This window comes from Chelonoidis abingdonii, chromosome 1, assembly GCF_003597395.2.
Source record: "Chelonoidis abingdonii isolate Lonesome George chromosome 1, CheloAbing_2.0, whole genome shotgun sequence".
NCBI classification, from domain to species: domain Eukaryota; kingdom Metazoa; phylum Chordata; order Testudines; family Testudinidae; genus Chelonoidis; species Chelonoidis abingdonii.
The window spans coordinates 290,986,108-291,008,822 of record NC_133769.1 but is presented as its reverse complement, the minus strand read 5'-3'; the positions used below and the strand labels follow the sequence as shown (position 1 = coordinate 291,008,822).

General features: G+C 41.5%; 1 protein-coding gene across 4 annotated transcripts in view; it reads right to left on the bottom strand.

Moving 5' to 3' along the window:
• The window catches only part of MYCBP2 (MYC binding protein 2), a 457,693-nt gene that overhangs the window by 182,167 nt on the left and 252,811 nt on the right, over positions 1-22,715 (bottom strand). For all 4 annotated transcript variants that reach the window (XM_075061530.1, XM_075061532.1, XM_075061531.1 and 1 more), the window contains exons 40-42: positions 16,744-16,962; positions 9,067-9,292; positions 8,515-8,633 (exon numbers count right to left, since the gene is read on the bottom strand). In XM_075061530.1, the coding sequence (XP_074917631.1) occupies positions 8,515-8,633; positions 9,067-9,292; positions 16,744-16,962 (564 nt within the window). The remainder of the gene's footprint in view (positions 1-8,514; positions 8,634-9,066; positions 9,293-16,743; positions 16,963-22,715) is intronic.

The window sequence follows — 22,715 nt, the reverse complement described above, 5'->3', positions numbered from 1 at the left end:
AATCCACAGTTAGAAAAAAGGGTTGAAACAATTCTCTGCTTTAACAGGATTTATTAAATGTAGGCGGTTGCTAGGCTTTACACTCAGCAGAATTCACTCTTACCAGAAATAACCTGTTTCTTTTGCCTGCTAGCATTCACTTAAAAGAGTGGGACTTGGAAAATACTACTTAGATAAACCAACTGTAGATACATGCATTATACCTTAGAGCTATGTTCCCTTCAAGATGTGTTCATGTATGCAGCATCATGAACTTCACTCACGTATACAACTTAGAGTCCATTACTCAAAGGGGCTCTCCCTTTCTTGACCCTACGGGGTGAGGGGGACTTCCAGAGTCTCCTTCCACCCTGCTGCTGGTCCTCAGGAGAGCCCCTTACAGCCTGCTTCCACTGTATATTGCCCCAGAGAGGGTAAAAAGCTCTGGGGCTCTTTCATGGGATGTTGCTGCTCTGCAGTGGTTGGAAATGAGAACCCCTCTTCCTCTTGCTGTCCTTGTATGTGGCAAATCCCCTTCTTCGGGCTGAAGCAGGAAGTTTGTTCTCAACCTCCTTCGGCTGTGCTGCCTGAGGGAGTCCAAATTTCTGCCCACCTAGTTTCCCCGATTCCTAGGCTCCCTTTCTTCCAGCTGCTCCTCTTCTAGTGGGAAGGGAGTTGTTTCCTCCCAGTCAGAGGAAAGCGACTTATTGTTGCTCCATTCCAGTTTCTCCATTTCTCTGTCTGTGGAACACAAAAGTGTCTGAGCTCATGTTTTTAAACCTGCAAGAGTGCAGTCTTTTCCATTGTGTTCAACGGGTCTGTTTTAGTGCTTGAGTACAATGCCAATTTAAGTTAGAGAGCGCTGTGGGTTGGTCAGCACTTCTGAAAATTGGCGTGCATGGGTTCTAAACTTACACTCAGGACGTTATTCATTCCACATACAGGAAAAGGAAACACATGAGTGGAACAGTTAACTAGAGAGCTTCCAGGGTATGTGATTTCCTTCGAGATTAGACCAATATACAAGAAGACCAAATCCCAAGAGCCCTCCAGTCTAGAATCGTTGATTTATGCCCCACCTTCCATAGACGCAGGCTAATAATCTGTATAGAGGGTATTTTTGGACTCAAGTTCCTTAGTGCAAAACTGAACCCAGTGGACTCGATTACAGATTTCTGAAATGCGGAGGCATACAAGTGGATACCAATCCAAACTTGCTGCTTGACTACATCACCTTCATAGCATCATCTTCTCTTTCTGCCCATTACTTAGTCTTTGACACTAAAATAATGTGTTTATGGTCTAACTGGCAGGCTACCCCTTCTGCTTTGTACATTTTTTTAAATTAGAGACTACTTGTTGATATCCTTATTTGCATTGAAGCCACCATTTACTCTCTGAGATTCCCATGAACTTCAATGGGATTGGTTCGAGTAAGTTTCTATTCAGGTGTCAAGGTATCAGAATCTTGTCCTATGGGAGAGAAAGAGAAAAAAACAAGACGAATGAATACAGTCACCCTTTGGAAAAATTAAGCCAGATCACCTTTGTGGCCTGGGCCAGCTTAACTAAGTCTCCAGGGTGGTAGACGATTCAGCCGGCAGATTCTCGCCAACATTCCAGAATCCTTGGCCTAAGGGGATTCCTCGGGGGGAAAAGTGTGGAGCTATGGATAGGCTGGGTGAGTAGAGCAGTATGCAATTATTGCTCTTAATTTACACTGAGGACAGCAAAAAGGTGGCTATACTAGGTAAGATTTGTGTTCATGGTTAATTTTAGTAAAAGTCTGGACAGGTTCATGGACAATAAACAAAAATTCATGGCAGCCCTTGCATCTGCCCCGGATTTTTAACCAGAATACACTGACAAAATGGGGAGGGAGGGATTCCAGCACCCACTACTGCTGAGGCTCTGGGTCCCCCAGGTACTTGTGGCGGCTTGGAGATCAGAGTCCTGCCCGGCTGCCCGTAGGGGCCGAACAGGCCAAGGTCCTCCTGTTGCAAGCGGGCAGCTGCAGAGGTGGGTCCCCTGCGATCACACATGGTGCGTGGAAACTACCAAGTGTGCCCTCCCGCAGCTCAGAAGCTGTGGGAGGCCACCACGCAACTGAACTTGCAAACTGGCGAATCAGAATTGAGTTAATTATGCTGACAGGTGGTACACAGCTTGGATTGCTGACAGGGTTGGTCTTGTACAGAACTGAGGGAAGAGCCAGTCGATTTTGACAGAATGCAGATATTCCCTTATTGTGGCTATTTGCTGACATGGATTTGTGTTCCAGCTGCATACAGCATGGAAAACTCTTCCACTCAGCTGATTGAATGTACCTAGTGAACTGCCTTTCTGCTGTTATAGGGATGTTTGTACGCGCTCGTCAGGCCAGGGAATGTTGTTAAGTCTGGACCCCATCCAAAACCAAGCATGAGATGTAAGTGCTTCAGGGCTGTGATATTGATACAGCTGATTCTCCTGGGTTCAAGAGATCAAGAAAGAAGTGATACTATTGATTGATGAGATGACACTAAATGGAGATTTGGGAAGACAAATGTATTGAGCCAATTAGGGACGGGCCAGGATGGCTGCCTTGCTATGCCCTGTCCTGTTGAAGTTTCCACCAAGATTGAGGTAGGATGCCTTGAGAGGAAAGGGCCACAGTAGTTCAGGTTTTCCTGACCAGGTCGAAGATGCATCACGCCTAGAGTGTTAGACCTAGAGCTCCCCTAGAACAGTAGATTGTTCTTGTTCCTGTTCATTTGGGAACGCAAACAGATTCCAGGGTGAGTTCCCCATTGAGTGGAAATACTATGTCACTAGCCGCATGCTGCAGCTCCCACTACCGTATCGAATAGCAAATGCCTTAATGGGTGTTGCCTGCCAACACATTTGAGTTCACAGAAGGGAAGAGAGGAGCAGGAGTGGATTCAGTTGCCTAATACACAAATTCCATAGGGCAACTACTGTCATACACAAGAGATGGTCTTACCCCTGCTTGCTTGTTGATGTCAAAGTGACGTGGTTATGCTGTTTTAAACATTACTGAAAACATTACTGGAACTGATAAACTGAAGAAGCATTGCAAGCCTATCAGACTGCACTAATTCCCAAAAGATGAGGTGGCTCTGTTTTCTCGGGGTTTGTCCGAAGTGCATTGTTTGCTGTATGTCGTTGTGGGACCCCCAGCTCAACAGGGACGGCAGTTAATTTACGTATGGTTTCTGTAAGGGGATAAGCAAGACGCCCACACGAGTGATGGGAGACGTTACATGTACAGATTATGTTGACATTACTTTGGAAGGAAAGCGTCACCGTGATATCATGCTGTGTTTGTAGGGAATGCCCTGTTGTTGGATGGCAGGCTCAGGCCATCAAAGAAGGTCTGCGAATGGATGAGGGAACAATGCATGAAGCCACATGTCCCAGAGAAAAGTGCTGACTGGTACTGAGGGTTGCAAATACCTGTCTGATCAGGTTGTTCTGGCCTGAAAACCTGTCCCTTGGTATATAAGCTCTGTGATGAGTCCGAAGTCACGTCATAGTCTGTGGTCTGTATCAAATGAGGATATATTTTCAAAGTTTTTACACTGGCTCAAGAGGAGGAAAAGAGCTGAAGTATTAATTGAGGTCAATATGCAGCCTCTTGAAATGTCCTGGAACAAGAAGGACAGTTGCGTGAAATAAGGGATGACCGTCAGACTTTCTATCAGAATGAATTGCTATTACCAGGACGACTTAGGTAAAGAGGCTAGGATCAGTGGCACAAGCCAATGGAAGCATCTTTTATTGGAATGTCCGGGCCACCATGAAACTGAGAAACTGCTTGTGAGAGGGCTGAATGTCCATGTCACTGTAAATGTCCGTCATAGAGGAGCGGTAATGGAATGTCTTTTTATAGGGGTTAGGATTATGAAACAAGTGTGATTATACGAAAATTTCGCTTTTGCAAATAAAGTGGTTGAGATTACAGAGTTGGAGAATGGTTCTCTAACCACTTTCTTTTTGGGTACTTAGGAAGTACATCAAAGTTAAAAGCCTTTTCCCTGGTGTTGGAGAGGTTTCCACTCTATTGCTCCTCATTGTGAGGAGGGACTCTTACTTCCTGCCTAGATCCCCTCATTGAGAATGGTCCCTGAAGAGGAATGGGGGAATGGGGGTTTTGGGAGGAGGTAGGGAACGTAAACTATCCACATAGCCAGAATTGATGATGTCTAATACCCACCCACCCATTGTTTCGCCACTGCAGCTTTTAGAAACGAGTCGTAAATGACTGTTTTTGAACGGTATGTGCGGTATAAGTAGTGGGTCATAACTGATGGTGTTACAGTTTTGAACTTCCATTGCTAGATTAACAGGATAAATTTTAATAGCGCACAAGAGAAGACTTGAGCAATGGCTCGTAAGTAGGACCTAGCGGTTTGTTAGGACAAAATATAAAGTTCTATGGACAGCAGCGAGGCTCCCTAATGGGAGAAAACTAGAGAATGTTGGGATGAGAAGTCCTTTGGTCTTACAGAATTTGCGCTGAGTAGATATTACAATCATACGTCAGAGATGGCACCTTTCCTAGATTCAAAAGGATGATTTGAACATATTCAAAAAAGAAACAGTCCCACTTTAGTCAGTCGGCTATCTTCCACACTGTAGGTTGAATTTCTAGGTTGGAACGGCAGAATCCTCCCTTGCGGTTTAAGAAGACCTTGGACAGACAGGCAGTGGATTATGGTGGCTCTCTGACAATCTGAAGAGCTACCAGTGCTAACAAGGTTCATATTTGAGACTTAATATAATGTTACATCTATCAGGGGTTGGCCACCGGTTTATAAGTGCGTTGTGCAGTCTTCATTTAGTCCCTCGAATTTAAGGTTTCAGATGCCAGTAATACATGTTTAACGTTTTTTGAAGGTCATATTTCTATAAGTCTATAATAATGAACTAACTATTGTTGTATGTAAAGTAATAGGTTTTTTAATGTTTAGAAGCTTCATTTAAACATAATTAAAATGCCAGAGCCCCCGGACCAGTGGCCAGACCCAGCAGTGTGATACTGCTTGAAATCAGCTCATGTTGCCGCTTCGGGGAGTTGTTTGCCTAGGTACCTACCTCTGCTATATCCAAACTGCTATTCCTTACGACCTGGGTAAACAGGGAAATGAGAGAGAAGGCTACAGAATTGTTGGATTGAGTCCTGCTGCTTCACATCTAAGATGGAGCTTTTGTTCCTTATTATAATCTTCTTGTGATACACTTGGCACTGGCAGTTGTGGGCATAAGACGTCTATTACTGCATGGGCCCCTACGTCAAATAGTGCTACAGTCCCACTGGTTTCAAGGACCACTTCTGTTGATTCATTAGATGGCCTGCTGAGCAAATTACCTCCATCATCCTCCTGCAAGCGAAATGCAATGAGGTTTAGCTTTAGATGAAGCACAGCCATGTTTTATTGCCTCCACAGATAAGAGCTGGGAATGCAACTTTCATGTTATTGATATAGCACCAGTTTAGTTCTAGTGGGTGTCTGGTAGCAACTGTATTAATTCATTTCTGCAGGGATCTCAATAGGCTTTAAGGGCCCACTTGCACTGTTGGTCTGGCGTCTGAGCAGGCTTGATATAGAACCTGGACTAAGGTGTTTCAAACAATCATGTACCTAGAGGTCTGGTACTGTGGACCCCAGGTCAATTGGATCGTAACAGTGTGTTGATGGTAGGTTGATGGGCAATGAGATTTCCCTCCTCCGTGTGTTTTCCCTGTTCTCCCACCAGATTGAAGCTATTGGAGTACTCGAGGGTTGGATGCACTTTCCTTGAAGGGCTGTGTTACATTCAATGTATAGTGGATCATTTGATGGATGCACCTCTGTATTCCACCGTTTATAACTACAGTATCACTTGTATAAAATAGATCTAATGTATATTTGATAAAGAATAACTCACTGGCAATCAAGATCATGATGAATATGTTGTAGCATCACTAATAAAAGTTATAAACACAACTGAAATTGGGTCTCAAATTGTTTGCCAGACAAGTCGGGGGTGGGGTAAACCAGTTTCTCAAGACAGGAGAAGCTCCATCTCTACCAGGTGTCAAACTGATGGGCAATCACCTGTCAATGGCAGTTCTTTCCAGCAAGGGGGCACAAGACAATAGATCTGCACCTTAGCAAACAAAAGAATGGAACCTCTTTTCACCACCATACTCCTTGCTCCACCCTCACAATGGGAAATGAACTTTATCTAGGGTAGTAACCCTCAAGAAAATAATTTCAAAGAGGGGACTAAACTATAAAAGTGAGGGAAAAAAAACATGCAAGTTATATCTCCGATCCATCATCTTGCTCTTTCAACCTAAGGACCACAAGGAAACCTTGCCATTGGGATTTTGGGAGAATCCGGACCCAGAAATTGGTCGGCCATGTTTGCTGGGCTGTTGGTAAGGGATTTTATCTTAACCAGTCAGCTGGTTAGTTTTGTCCTAGAAGCATTTTACTTTTCGTCCTTAGTCATTTCTACTTAATGGCTTTATTTACTTCACTTAAACCCTATCTCTTTGTAGATAACTTGTTATTTTTAATCAAAAACTAATCCATGTTGTGAACTGCATGAGTACTCCTTTCATGTCCAGACTGTTGCTATGATCCCCTTAGAGGGACTGTCCAGGAGAGGATTGAACAGTTGCAGAACATTACATTTTGGGGGGAAATTTGGGAGTGGGATGTGTTGAGTCACCCTGCAACTAGCAACAAAGGCTGGTGGAAGCCCAAAGTGTGTCTGTTGGGATCCTGAAATCACAAAGGATTTCTGTTTATTCTCGGTGGCAGCAAACAAACTGAGGGGTGGGGTTGGGCCTGCCCTTAAGAGTGTGGTGATACCACATTACACAAGAACAAATGAAAGTGCCATCCTGATTACCACTTACAAAAGTGATTTTTTTCTTATGCTGATAATAGCCCCTCTTTAATTGATTTGTCTTGTTAGGTTGGTAAGGCAACTTCTACCTTTTCCTGTTCCTGTGTATATATTCCTACTGTTATTTTTTTCCACTTCATGCATCTGATTGAAGTGGGTTTCACCACGAAAGCTTTATGCCCAAATAAATTTTTAGTCTCTAAGGATGCCACAGTACTTCCTCTGTTCTTTTCCTCTATAGGTATTACTGAGGCACATATTCAGGGGATTGAGAGAATATTAGATGTTCAGGGTTTAAAGCATCTGTAATTACACTAAGATAAAACGTTTAAGGAATATAATCTCCATTCTTCATATATCAGAAACACCTAGTTGTTAAGAAACTTCTCTCATAATCAACTCACTGCATTATTTTCTGTTTTAGGGTTTGTATACCATCTTCTGAAGGTCTGGCATTGCACATGATGGGGAAAAGAATAGAAGATACTGTTTCCTACAATGACCTAGCCAAGGTGGGAAATACAGCTCACGGGCCACATCGGCCCGACCTGAGCTCCGGCCGGGAGGCTACCCTGGGCCTTCCCCGCACTGTTCCCCCTTCCCACAGCCTCAGCTCACTGCACTGCTGGCGCAAATGCTCTGGGCAGCGGACTGTGATCTCCTGGAGCAGTGCAGCTGCAGAACCCGGTGCTCCGTGCTGGCTGTGGCGAGGCATGGCTGGCTCCACCCAGTCACCAGGCAGCATGTAAGGTAGGGGGCTGGGATAGAAGGCAGGGGAGTTGGGGTGGTGGTCAGGGGCTGGGGTGTTGGGGGTTGGGGCACTCAGTGGGCAGGAACAGGGAGGGTTGAATGGGAGCAGGTACAGGGAGCAATCAGGAATGTGAGAAGAGGTTGGATGGGGCGGCGGCGGGGCAGTCAGCGGCGAGATTCCAGGGGCGGTCATTGGATAGAGCTGGTGGGGTAGATGGGGCAGGCGCTGCCAGGGGTGTATGGTTCGCCATGAAGGGAACGAGGAGGGTTGATGGGGAGGTTCCTGGCGGGGAAGGGGACATAAGGGAAACGGGGGGCGGGGGCGGGGGGGGAGGACAGATAGGGGGTGGGGGCTGGGCCACGACCCCCTCCCCTAACCGGCCCTTCATACTATTTCCAAAACCCGATGTGGCCGTCAGGTCAAAAAGTTTGCCTGCCCCTAATGTAAGCTAATAAAATGTACTTATAGATTAATAATTATTACAGAGCATTCCTAGATTTTTGATCTCTCAGCATAATGGAATTGGGGCACATGTCTTGAACAGAATTACAGGAGATACAGAGTAGTTTTGATGCAATGAATAGATTATTTTTTAATCAATAATAGGACTTCACAGTGCCTTACAGGTTCATAGACCGTTCCACCTGTTGAAGTTTGAGAACCCTTGTACCGTAGGATAATGCACATGCAGTGGGACAAAAAGGCATGAAACAACGAATCTCCATACAACTACAGTTCAAAAAATATGTTGAGACCATTTTAAAATATCATTTTGCTATTATGTTGGCAAAAATGTGACTAAAGAAGGGAGGAATAAAATAAGTTGCCTGCAGCAAAGCAATTTTATTTAGTGTAATTTTAGTAGCTTCGCTTATTCTCACCTCATCAGATCCTGGACTAAATTCATATCCAATTGCAAAACACTTGAAGCCATAGAAACAGGCCTTTTCATCTTTCACGTAGTCTGATGCAGTCTCCAGTGAAAAGAGTGCTTCATTTCCTAACAGCAAACAATGAAATTAACAAAAATAAATAAATAAATAAATCTATGTGAATTCCTCATTTTTCATCCACTTATATCAGAAAATAAATATGAAAATTAGCATTTAAACATAATGGGTAGAAGAAACACTTGCGCAATCTGCATATCTATACCACATAAAAGAAAGCAAATAATTACTCCATGATATCCAACCAATTGCTATAATTGGCCCACCATTCTAATCTGAGACCTAGTTTCTCTTCAGCTGTATATTCTAAAAACTAAACTGGATAATTCAGTCTCATTATTTAAGATAGTCAAACTTAGACCTTTGATGACTAAGTTAAGTTTAGTTCTCTGGAAATTACTAAAATTTAAGTTCACTTTTGTTAATTATATTCCAGAATCCTCCATTTTATTTAAACAGGCAGTTTATAAAAACTCTTATTACCTGGCAACACTAAAACCATGGTAGGCCATCCAGATGTGCCTGAAAATTTCTTTAGTTCAATCCATGAATTAAGATTTTCATGAATAGGAGTTTGCTTTTGTCCAAATCCTGAGTTCTGGACAATTCTGACAGGAATTAGCAAGCGAAGGACATCCTCTGATTGAGCTGTGCCACACTGAGCATCAAATTCTATTGTCATCCACCTGACACATTCTGGGAAAGTCACCTAAAAAAAACAGTTGGAAAATAAACACAAAAATCATTGTACACTTCTAATTAATTTTGGTTTAAGTATCTTCCTTTAAACTTAATATTTAAAAATGGTCAAGTATTGAAAGATAAAGGAAAGTTACTTATCTCTACAGTAACTGGAGTTCAAGATGTGTTGCCTATGAGTGTTCCACTTCTGGTTTGCATAGACCATAAATTAGAACATGTTAGCCAGTAGTGTCAGTTAGGTCAGGACTATGCCCATCATATCCTAGAGCCCCAAGCTGCTCTCCCACAAGGGCATACAAGGGAGGAGCAAACAACTGATCCTCAGTTCCTTCGCCAATGCAAAATCAAGATGTAATTAGATTCCGTGGCAGGGGAAAAAGGAGGGTGAGTCACGAAACACATATATACGTCACATTTTGAAGGTACTGTTGGGATAAGCAGTTTTCCTTTCTCCGAATGCTTGTCTGTCTGTTCCACTTATGGTGACTCACAAGCAGGTAACAATTAATGGAGAAGAGTAGAAGGATTCTAATTAAGTGCTCCACTTAGGAAGAAACAATCAGTTTCACACATACAGAATGGGAAGAGACTATCTAAGAAGGAGTATGGTAGAAAGAGATCTAGGGGCATAGTGGACCACAAGCTAAATATGAGTCAATAGTGTGATACTGTTGCAAACAAACAAACAAACAAACAAACAAACAAACAAACGTGATTCTGGGATGCATTAACAGGTGTGTTGTAAACAAGACACGAGAAGTCATTCTTCCGCTCTACTCTGCGCTGGTTAGGCCTCAGCTGGAGTATTGTGTCCAGTTCTGGGCACCGCATTTCAAGAAAGATGTGGAGAAATTGGAGAGGGTCCAGAGAAGAGCAACAAGAATGATTAAAGGTCTTGAGAACATGACCTATGAAGGAAGGCTGAAAGAATTGGGTTTATTTAGTTTGGAAAAGAGAAGACTGAGAGGGGACATGATAGCAGTTTTCAGGTATCTAAAAGGGTGTCATCAGGAGGAGGCAGAAAACTTGTTCACCTTAGCCTCTAATGATAGAACAAGAAGCAATGGGCTTAAACTGCAGCAAGGGAGATTTAGGTTGGACATTAGGAAAAAGTTCCTAACTGTCAGGGTAGTTAAACACTGGAATAAATTGCCTAGTGAGGTTGTGGAATCTCCATCTGGAGATATTTAAGAGTAGGTTAGATAAATGTCTATCAGGAATGGTCTAAACAGTATTTGGTCCTGCCACGAGGGCAGGGGATTGGACTCGATGACCTCTTGAGGTCCCTTCCAGTCCTAGAGTCTATGAATCTATAAACAATGACTTAGGCATGGCTCTGTCAAATCAAGCATCAGATGTAAATTTCTCTATGATAGAAAAGTGCCTGGAATAGCTGCTCTATGTACAACAGCTATGGAAATACCCCTAAAAGATGCAGATGCTCTAGTCAAGTGCACTCTAATTTACCCTGGAAGCTCTAATTTAGCTAATTTAGAACATATTAATACTCTGACACCACCTACGTGTGGTTCAGATTGCCTGCACTTTAGATCTTTCAGCAAAGGCAATGAACAACCTAGGGGATACTCTAGATGACTTTGTTCTGTGTAAATAAAATACTAGGACCCGGACAACATCTAAACGGCGCAGGCTGGCTTCCCCTTTTGATGACTATGGGTTTTTGTTTTTTGGGGGTGGGAGCACACAGGCAAATGAATGTATTGGGTCAAATCAAAATGAGAGTTTCAGAGAAACTTAGACCGCACCTTAATTATCTCTGAAAAAGATCAGATAAGGAGGACCGGCTATAAGTTGACCCACTCATGACAAGGTAATTGTCACAAGGAAAGCCATCTTCAGGGAAAGATGAGCTAACAAATGTGTGATTATAGGTTCCAACGTAGAGCCTACTGAACAATTAAGGATGACATTAAGATCCTAGGACAGGGGTAGTCCTCGGAATGTAGGAAATAGCTGAAGGAGTCCTCAAAAGAAATATGATCATGAGATGATGAGAAAAAAAACATGACTCAAATCAGCTGATGATGAGCAAAAATGGATGCCAAAGAAACACAGAGAATATATAGATAATCGTGATATTTTCAAAAAGGTAGTCAATATTCAAGGATATGAGGGATCTCTGTCTTTGATGGGGAGAGGCTAGGCTAGGCTAAGCACATAGAAAAGCACTTTCATTTTAAATAAACCTACTAGGATCTTTTCTATTCTGAATCAAGATATTCTGCACATCCATACAGCAAGTTTTCTCCATATCTTTTAACTAGAGAGCTTCCAGGCCATGAGATAAAGAGAGGCAAGAGCTGGATGAAGTTGGTCTGACTGACCAAGTCTGGCAAGAGAGGAAATGATATTTGGATAAAGTCTGAAGATCTGGATATGAATACTCCCTTGGCCAGGCCAGAGTTAGGAGAATGACTAATGCAGAATCCTGGTTGATTTTCCTCAAATTGCAAGGGATTAATGGGAGTACAGAAAAGGCATAATAGAGACTGTCATTCCATGGAATCAGAAAAGCATCTGCCTTCCAGCTGGGGCTCTAACATCTTCCAGAGCAGAAACTTGCATTTCTTATTTCCTCTGATTGTAAACAAATCTGCATGGGGAACGCTCCAATGCCTGAACACTGACTTGATGACAGAGTCTTTGATCAACCACTTGAGGTCTTGTATAAAGTGGTTCTTTGTGCAAGTGTCTGCTCAGATGACCTAGCAATATGTCATGAAGACCCGTCAGATTAATTACTGATTATCCAGTGGTGGATACACCAGTTCCACAGCACAACAGTTTCTCTGCATAAGGGAGTAGATCTGGCATCTCCTTGTTTCTTGATATAGAACACTGAAGTGGTATTGCTCATCACTATTTGGATGTTTTAGGCCTTGATGTGAGTCAGACAAGCCAGACATACATCTCTGAGCTCTAGGATGTTGCTATGCAGACAAACCACCTCTCTGGACTACCAACCTTGTACTGTGAGGGCATCCAAATGCTCTCTCCATTTCAACATCAAGGCATGGAGCACTATACACTTTACAGGAAATGGCAGGGAGAAAGGAACACCTTGACATATTTGCTTAGTGTCCTTCTACCAGTTTGGATCTGAATGTCTAAGCTGTGCAAACTGGAATGATAAAAAGACTTCAGCTATCCTCGGGCAATAACTTAGATGAAGCTGGGACAGGGAATCACAAATGTCCATGAGGCTATATGGCCTAGCAAATGCAGATGTGTCCTCATGGTCATCTCAGAAGTCTGCCGGGGCTGGATGATCAGTAGACACTTGCTGAATTTCGTCTGAGACAGATACACTTCCACCATAAAGGAGTCTATGAGGGCTACAATAGATTCTATTTTCTTTGTAGAAATTAGATGTTATTTGTTTTGCTTATTTTTAGTCCCAACCTCAACAACAGGTACAGTAAATATTGATTGCGACCTGCTGAGGAGATTTTCCATGAGCTAGCCAATTCAGAGGTGGGCTGCTGCTACCACTATACACCTTGAAAAAATTCTTGGAGATGTTGATAAGCCAAAGTGGAGCACTTTGTATTGCTAATGTACTTTGTAATGCAAAGTACAAAACACAGATTTCCTGTGTACTTGCTGAATGGGCATATATATCATGTAGATCAAAAGTAGGATTTCTAGGTACGAAAGCAAGACCTATTACTATACTCATATCTCAACAATCTTGTTTGATAATGAGGTAATTCACCAATGGCCTGAAACATCTGTACAAAATGTATGGGCAGATGGTTATTGCTGTTGATGGCCTGTAGGTGGCTGCCGCACGGATGGAGGTCTGACTTGTGATACTTCAGGTAGATTACTGTCTTCTAGTGTGCTGAACAGACCACAGTGCCCAATAAGGCCAGGAGGAGGATATATAGGGATAAAGAGTGGGAGGAGGATATAGCAGGCAGGGGGTCTAAAATATATGGGTCATGAAAAAGGGACCCTTGGATGGTGGAACTACCTCCACTTATGTCCACAGCAGAAACGATAAAGGATGATCTCCCTCAAATTGAGCAACAGACCTGACTGGGGTCTGAGAATTATGTTGTGCTGGGAGCTTTTTAGATGATGCTGGAGATAAACCCAATATGGACAAAGAAAGCAAAAGGACAGACAGAAGCAAATCTCTGATATAAAAAACATCAGTACTAAATTCGATGGTGCCAATTTAGTCAGTACCAAAACTACTGGTGCTGAAGTGTAAGTGCTGCTTACTAGTATGAGGTGGCCTTATTAGCAGGAACAGAGAGATCTGTCCCCTTTTTTGGTTCTCTCAAAAAACTTTTAGTGGGAGACCCACTCTTTTGCTACTTACAGAAGTTGAGCAGGGGTTTCTCTCTCTCAACATGTGAGGAAGGAGCAGCTACAGAAGCCGCAAGAAAATGCCTCAGAGGGATAGAGATAGTGCTGGAAGATGGGGACATAACAGAAGCATTCTAACTGAAGATTACTCCAAATCAGATGGATCCTGCCTCTTTGGACCAGAGGGAGGTCTCATAGATTTATCCAGGAGACATGTTTTTAATCTTGCCTCCTTGGATTCAGCAGTTTATTACTAGTACATTACGAAGTACATTTGTTCTTTGTACAAAGTACATTTTGCCCTCCCCAGGGCAAAATAAGCATGTAGAATGTCTATGGTTGTGGCAGAGCTGCCTCATACAATGAACAATATTTCAAGCCAAGAGATTGTGACCATTTCTAAGGCTGACTCCTGGTACTGGCTGAATGAAACAAAGAAAACTTGCCTGAACTAAAGCCTACATTAAGACACAATATGATTCCTATCCACTGTCTTAAACTATATTAGAACTATCCTATCCTGAGAGAAGGTATTTACAATAAATTGGAAAAAGTGGGAGCAGAAGTACAAGAGGCCAGAAACTACGTCAATGCTATATGTCAGGCGCAGGCAGTGTAAAGGAAGGAAGTTGTGTCACCTCCTTTATGTCCTTTTGCGGAGAGAGGGTGCTAAAAGGCATAAAAGGCACAGGCATGGCCCCATGGACATCACTGGCTAAAACATTCCGATCTCTGACACATGCACACCAGAAATGACACACACGTAGATAAACACTCAAAGAAAAACAGGCTATTTTTATCTAAAATCAAAAATTGAATCAAATGACTGACTTCTGGGGACCATAGGAAGCTAGTCTGTAATCTCGGTTATCCTTATTAGATTCCAATCATCCCTGAAAAGAAATCCAAAAGAAGGCAGCATGAGAATAATCTTTTGTACACAGATTCATCTTATCTGCCCATTTTCCAGACCATTTCTCCCTTCTTTTTGCATTGCTCTAAGGTCTCCACCATTCTCTACCAAATCAAGCATAAGATTCTTGTCATCATTTTAAGTCCCTCTGCCACTTATTCCTGCTTTACCATGCATATTCCATGCAATAGCCACACAATTATGATTAATGGATTTAATGTTTTTTGTCTCAGAGTAATCTCTTTAAAAATCAGGCTAATCTTTACCTTGTGAGATGGCCTTACCTAGACTTTACTTCATGTGAGTGCCTTATCTATGCAATTCCATGCCTAGTTCTTTGGACTTCTTTTCATCCTAACCTTGAAGTCTGAATTTCCTAGGTTTCTAATGTTTGTTTTGGGATAATTACAACAGCCACAGAATGTTTTTTCCCCCCTTAAATTACTGATCCGTACTGTCAATATTAAACACTAGTTTAAATGGTTTCTGTCCAAGATTTATTTTTCAATTATCAATTTCATATATAAACACTAAACAAGAGACCCAAAGAGAATGCCACCAGAGTTGAACATATACAGCATCAATCTTAGATAACTTTCTGAATATTAACTTTTAAGGACAGATTCAGTGGTATGCTTTGGCTGTTTTGTGCTCTCCTAAAACAGTACAAAGCAGCTGAAGCACACCGGTGAATCTGACGCTTAGTATGTCAGCAGGTAGCTACAGAACTTTGAGACAAGCGAGAGCTAGTATTTTACCAAGGAACTCTTTACACATACGTACAGTCTTCCTCATTGAGTCATTTCAATCAATAGAAATAAGCATGCAAATTAACTGGAGAGGAAAGATGATGATTGGTTGAGTTGCCTCTAATGTTGCAACAGCCCCGTTTAAGATCAACCTAATCTACTGACTTGGAACTGTAGTGTTATAACAATTATTAGTAAGTTAAATTTCAATGTCTTTTCCTGAAATGTAACCTATGCATAACTCATCTATTGGCAACATTTGAAATAGTATGCCAAAATGTTATTGAGATCATAGTGACATAGCGTGCTAAGTTTCTTAAATGAACCCTTTTATATTAATTTTAATGCAAACTAATTACAAGATTTATTTGTATGTTGTCTGGAACTGCAGGGGTTCCATGTATGGAGAAAATATTACAGAGTCAGAAACTCAACTCCTGTAGGAAGCCCAGACAGTTTAAAGCTCAGGTGATTATTTCTATTTGCTGCATCAGCTGCCCTGCTCTCTAAACAGAACATCTTATTTTCAAGAGCGCAGATATGACTGAATTGCAGCTTGTGTTGTTTCAGTACTTGCAACCTTCTGCTTCATAATTTTGACTTCATTATGAAACACATCACCTCTAGAAATGAAAATGATTTATTGAACACTACAGACAGGACTTAACCTCTGAGAATTCTGCATCTTAAATGGTGGTCAGATTCGAGGCAACTTCAGGAATAATTTTAATTGCCGCATCTACCAGCCAACAAAACAAACTAGTGGTGCTATGGCATCGGGGGTCTCCCCTTGCAAAGAGCTAACATTACTTACACTCAAAGCTCTGATATCAGATTTCATAAGAGTACATTTTTACATTCAATAAGAATGTTGGGGATATGCATTTGGACTATCTTTCCCTATAAGAACAAACTTGTGGGATATTATCCATTAGACTCATAAACAGGCAGGAGGAAGCTCACAAGGAAGGTGTTTCAGTCGAAGCAAAGCATTGAACGACTCCCTAGCTTTGTTCCTTTAAACTTTGAAAATGTGACACGTATTAAACTATCCTTTGTCTATTTTGATTCATAACAAGAAATAAAACCTTATATTGTTAAAAAACCATCTAAACACTCACTCACTGCTGAAGAGAAAATAAATCAGACAGTATGTTACAACAGTGAAAACATCAGGAAACTGAGCTGCAGCAACTGTTAAAAACATGTACACAAAATGAGAATTTAACTAAAAGACTTAGGTTATGTATAGCTTTGCATTGGCTGCCTCAGAACAAGTACATGACTCATAGCACGAGATTCATATATATATATAATCAAATAACAGTGCAACCACTGTATGCTCACATCATAGAAACAAACTAGGTAACAACTTTAGAGGTGTTTTAAAAATCTATGCATACTTTTAGTTTATGATATGTATTAAAAATCGCATACAGACACAGAAATGGTCCTTACCTTATAGTGGGTAACACAAGCTGGTTTATAAGGGTGTTCACTTTCTATGACAGCATAGTGATTAGAGGTAGTACCAGCTGAGAGCCCTTGTTCAGGTTGGTTTCCTGTGGTGCTGTCTGTAGACTGATTGGGGTTAAAAGAAGGAGGGGCATACTTCTGATTCAAAACTGCTACAGAGGGAAGTAACTGCTGTACTAGGCCAAAGACTTCAACAGCAACCTGTAGAATATAAATTATTATATGCTATTGGGAGGAAAAAGTCAAAAAGCCTATAGTTCTCTACAGTACTTTTTTTTTGAATAGTCTCAAAATTAACACTATCATAGTTCAGTCATGTCATTTGATTTACTTTAAAAAAAAACTCAAAATGCCCTCCTCCTCCCCTTCGTGCTTCGCTCACCATCCCAGAAGACATGCTTCCATGCTGATGATGGGTTCTTCTTGATAAGGATCCCAAAGCATGCAGACAGATGAACATTCATTTTCATCATCTGAGTCAGATGCAACCAACAGAAGGTTGATTTTCTTTTTAGGTGGCTGAGGTTCTGTAGTTTCTGCATCAGTGTTGTTCTTTTACGATTTCTAACAGCATGTTCCACACCTCATTCCTCTCAGATTTTAGAAAGCACTTCAGATTCTTAAACCTTGGGTCAAGTGCTGTAGCTATCTTTAGAAATCACACATTGGTACCTTCTTTGTGTTTTGTCAAATATGCAGTGAAAGTGTTCTTAAATCAATCAACATGTACTGGGTAATCATCCGAGACTGCCATAACATGAAATACATGGTAGAATGCGGATAAAACCACTGAGCAGGAGACATACAATTTTCTTCCAAGCAGTTCAGTCACAAATTTAATTAATGCATTATTTTTTTTTTAACAAGCATCATCAGCATGGAAGCATGTCCTCTGGAATTGTAGCCAAAGCATGAAGGGGCATATGAACGTTTAGCATATCTGGCACATAAATACCTTGCAACACAGGCTAGAAAAGTGTCATGCGAACACCTGTTGTCATTCTCAGATGACATTGTAAATCAGTAGCAGGCATCATTACGTTACATCCCATAAATGTAAACAAATTTGTTTGTCTTAGGGATTGGCTGAACAAGAAGTAGGACTGAGTGGACTTGTAGGCTCTAAAGTTTTACATTGCTTTGTTTTTGAGTGCAGTTATGTAAAAAAAAAATCCACATTTCTAAATTGCACTTTCACTATAAAGAGATTGCACAACAGTACTTGTACGAGGTGAATTGAAAAAATATATTTTCTTTCGTTTGCCTTTTTTACAGTGCAAATATTTGTAATAAAAATGATAATATAAAGTGAGCATTCTACACTTTATATTCTGTGTTGTAACTGAAATCAAAATATTTGAAAATGTAGAAAAACACCCAAAAATATTTATAATAAATTTCAATTGGTATTCTATAATTGTTTAACAAGTGCGAGTAACTGTGAATAATTTCTTGAGTTAATTTGTTTTGAGTTAATTAACTGCGATTGACAGTCCTAGAAAATAAGATACCGAATAAATAGCAAATAAAAGTTTAGTTATTACATAAATGCGGTATTTTCCCCTTAATCCCTATGCAAACCTCCTACAGACATTAACTATTGTGAATTTAGGGGCATATACAGTCTTGAATTTGCATCCCCGCCACTGAGCATAATTAAACATGAAATATGTCCCTCTCCTCCAACTGGGTTTAACATCTCTATAAACAATGTAAAATTTACTTCACACATATGTTTCTAGATTTTAAACCAACTTCAGAGAAGGGCCATATACATTTGCCATTGACCTTCTGAAGTATAATGCATGCACAATCACAGCAATATGCAGATGATTAATAATCATCATAGGCCATAAAAGTTACCAACTAAGGGGGGGAACCCCTTATGAACCCCCCCATATGAATTTGCTAAAGAGGTGCACAGATTTCACCAAGCCAGAAGCAAAGTTATTTTCACATGAAATAAACAGGAAAGTAAGTCTTAAAATGTGATTTGTTTTAAAGATACAGAATCATAACGTTAAAATTTTAAAGCAAACAATGAAATCCCAAGAGGTTATTGCTTAATCTGTGAATGATGAAATAATATCAAATTGTATCAACAAGCCTCATATTTTTGTTACTTTGGGGTGACCAATGCATTGCAGGAGATGGAAAGCGTCCATCTTAAACAATTTTTCATCATTTTTTGGTAAAATTAGTTTTGAGGCTACAAGTTACAGCCATGTGGACTGAAGATGTTATAACAGCAAAAATTACATAGAGTATTCAAGTAGTCAGGGACTGATTAAATTTATCATAGGGTACTTGAAGAACTAGCTGAGGCAATCTTGGAACCATTAGCAATTATCTTTGAGAACTCATGGAGAACAGTTGAGGTCCCAGAGGACTGGAGAAAGGCAAACATAGTACCTATTTTTAAAAAGGGGGAACAAAGAGGACCTGAAGAATTACAGACCATTCAGCCTATCTTCAATATCTGGAAAGATTATTTATTAAACAATCAATTTGTAAGCAGTTAGAGTGGGGGTTCTCAAACTTCATTGCACTGTGACCTCCTTTGGACAATAAAAAGGGGGGACTGAAGCCTGAGCCAGTCCGAGCCCTCCTGTAAGGGGGAACCAAAGCTAAAGCTCAAGGGCTTTCAGCCCCAGGCAGGGGGCCTGTAACCTGAGTTCCAAAGCCGAGGACTAAAGCCCTTGGGTTTTGGTCCTGGGACACAGCAAGTCTAAGCCAGCCCTGGTGACCCCATTAAAATGGGGTTGCAAAACACAGTGAGAACCGTTGACTAGAGCATAATAGGGCTATAAGAAATAGCGAACAGGGATTTGTCAAGAACAAATCATGCCAAACCAATCATAATTTCTTTCTTTGATAGGGTTACTCGCCTAGTAGACTGGGAGAAGCAACAGATCTGGAAAAAGGGGTAAACAGTGAGGATGCAAAGTTTGCAGATAATACTAAATTTCTCATGATAGTTAAGACCAAAGCAGACTGTGAAGAACTTCAAAAAGATCTCACAAAACGAAGTGATTGGGCAACAAAATGGCAAATGAAATTTAATGTGGATAAATGTAAAGTAATGCTCATTGGAAAAAATAACCCCAACTATACATACAATATGAGGGAGCTAATTTAGCTACAACTAATCAGGAAAGAGATCTTGGAATCATCGTGGATAGTTCTCTGAAGACGTCCATGCAATGTGAAGCGGCAGTCAAAAAAGCCAACAGGATGTTAGGAATCATTAAAAAAGGAATAGAGAATAAGACGGAGAATACAGGAACTCCTCGCTTAACGTTCTAGTTATGTTCCTGAAAAATGCCACTTTAAGTGAAATGATGTTAAGCAAATCCAATTTCCCCATAAGAATTAATGTAACTGAGAGAGTTAGGTTCCAGGGAAATGTTTTTCATCAGAGAAAAGACTATATTACACACACACACACACACACACACACACACACAAGTTTTAAACAAACAATTTAATACTGGTACACAGTGATGATGATTGTGAAGCTTGGCTGAAGTGGAGGAGTCAGAGGGTGGGATATTTCCCAGGGAATGCCCTACTGCTAAATTAACTAGCAATTCACTGAGCCCTCAAGGGTTAACTCTCACAACACTCTACAAGGCCGCAGGAAAGGAGGGAAGGCAGACAGAGACACATACCCTGTGTGAGAGAAAAAATGTGCATTTCCTTTTAAGTAGCTGACCCCAGGCTTAAGTACACTGCCTTGTTAATTAAATCAGCTTGCTGAGACCTGAGATGGCAGCTACTTCCTAGAAGCTCCCTCCCTCCGTCCTGTGTCCCCCCTGCTCTATGGAGGATAGGGTAACGGGGGTGTGGGGGCAGGGGGAGACACCCTGACATTAGCTCCTCTTTTTCCCCCTCTTCCCATGCAGCAAGGAGTCGTCTCTGGGATCAGCTCCAAGGAAGAGGGCAGGAGCAGCACATGGCGGTGGGGCAAGGGACAGCTGCTGCACAGGGAATTTGGGGACTGGGGAGCTGATGGGGAGCTGCTGGTCCATCCTGGTTCCAACCACCCACTAGCTAGCTGCAATGGGCTGCTCTTCCTGCAAGCAGTGGATGAAACAGGTGACTGCCAAATGAGATTAGAAGGGAGCATTTCATAACTTTAAACAAGCATGTTCCCTAATTGATCAGCAACTTAACATCGAAACAACCTTAACCGGGATGACTTTAAGTGAGGAGTTCCTGTATCTTATTGCCCTTATATAAATCCATAGTACGCCCACATCCTGAATACTGCATACAGATGTGGTCTCCTCATCTCAAAAAAAGATATACTAGCATTAGAAAATGTTCAGAGAAGGGCAACTAAAATGATGAGGGGTTTGGAACAGGTACCATATGAGGATAGATTGAAGAGGCTAGGACTTTTCAGCTTGGAAAAGAGGAGATTAATGGAGGATATGATAGAGGTATATGAAGTCATGAGAAAGTGAATAAGTTATTTACTTCTTCCCATAAGAACTAGGGGACCATCAAATGAAATTAATGGGCAGCAGGTTTAAAACAAATAAAAGGAAGTTGTTCTTCACACAACGCACAGTCAACTTGTGGAATTCCTCGCCTGAGGAGGTTGTGAAGGCTAGGATTATAACAGGATTTAAAAGAGAACTAGATACATTCATGGAGGTTAAGTCCATTAATGGCTATTAGCCAGGATGGGTAAGGAATGGTGTCCCTAGCCTCTGTCTGTCACAGCGTGGAGATGGATGGCAGGAGAGAGATCACTTGATCATTACCTGTTAGGTTCACTCCCTCTGGGACACCTGGCATTGGTCACTGTCGGTAGACAGGACACTGGGCTGGATGAACCTTTGGTCTGACCCAATATGGCCATTCTTATGTCATCATGAAATGCGGTCTAGATGAAATTACTAAAAGGTGCGTGCAGAACTGGGTGAACGACTGTAGTCGGAGAGTAGTTGTCAATGGTTCACTGTGTAGTAACTATGGCCAGAGCACTAGCAACTGCTGCAGGTTTGAGTTACTGACATGCTATTAGGGCCTGCAGCTGTGATGCAGCAGCATGGAATGTTGACCTGGGAAGGGAACAGCTCACTGGAGAGTAGGTCAAGCTGGGGAAGGGGCTTGAATGAGTTCAGAAGGGGAGGCAGTTGGAAAAAGCTGTTAGGGAAGAAGAATAATCTAGATGCTGAGTTAGTGGATGAACTGGGGCTGGGGTACAAAGTGAGGTTAAAAAAAACTGGACATGTTTAGTTTTGAGACTGAGGGGGAACCTGAAAGTATGACAAGAAGTAATGGGCTTAATTAATGGCAAGGGAGATTTAGGTTAGATATGAAGAAAACCCTTCTAACTATAAGGGTAGTTAAGCTCTGGAATAAGTTTCAAAGGGAGACTGTGGAATCCTCATCAGTGGAGGTTTTTAAGAACACAGTGAACAAACACTTGTGAGGGATGGTCTAAGTTTATTTAGCTGGTCCTGCCTCAGTACAGGGGGATGGATTTACTGACTTCTCAAGGTCCCTTCCAGCACTACATTTCTATAAATCTATGAAAAAGAGGCTAAGAAAACATTGCTATAAATTGGTCTTTTAGATCATAAGTAATATTCTGAGACAACAGTAGAAAAGGGTAAGGGTAGAGAAAGTGCCTATAGACAATTCTTGTTACTATGGCCAGGTCTACACTGCGACTTTAAATCGGTTTAATGGCCGATATAACCGATTTAACGCTGTATCCGTTCACACGACGTCGTCATTAATATTGAGTTAAACGGCTCCTTAAATCGATTTCGGAACTCCTCCCAAACGAGAGGAGTAGCGCTAAATTCGATAGTGATAACTCAGATTAGGGTTCGTTTGGACGGAAATCGACGTTATTGGCCTCCGGGCGGCATCCCAGAGTGCAGCACTGACCGCTCTGGACAGCAATCTGAACTCGGATGCAGCGGGCAGGTAAA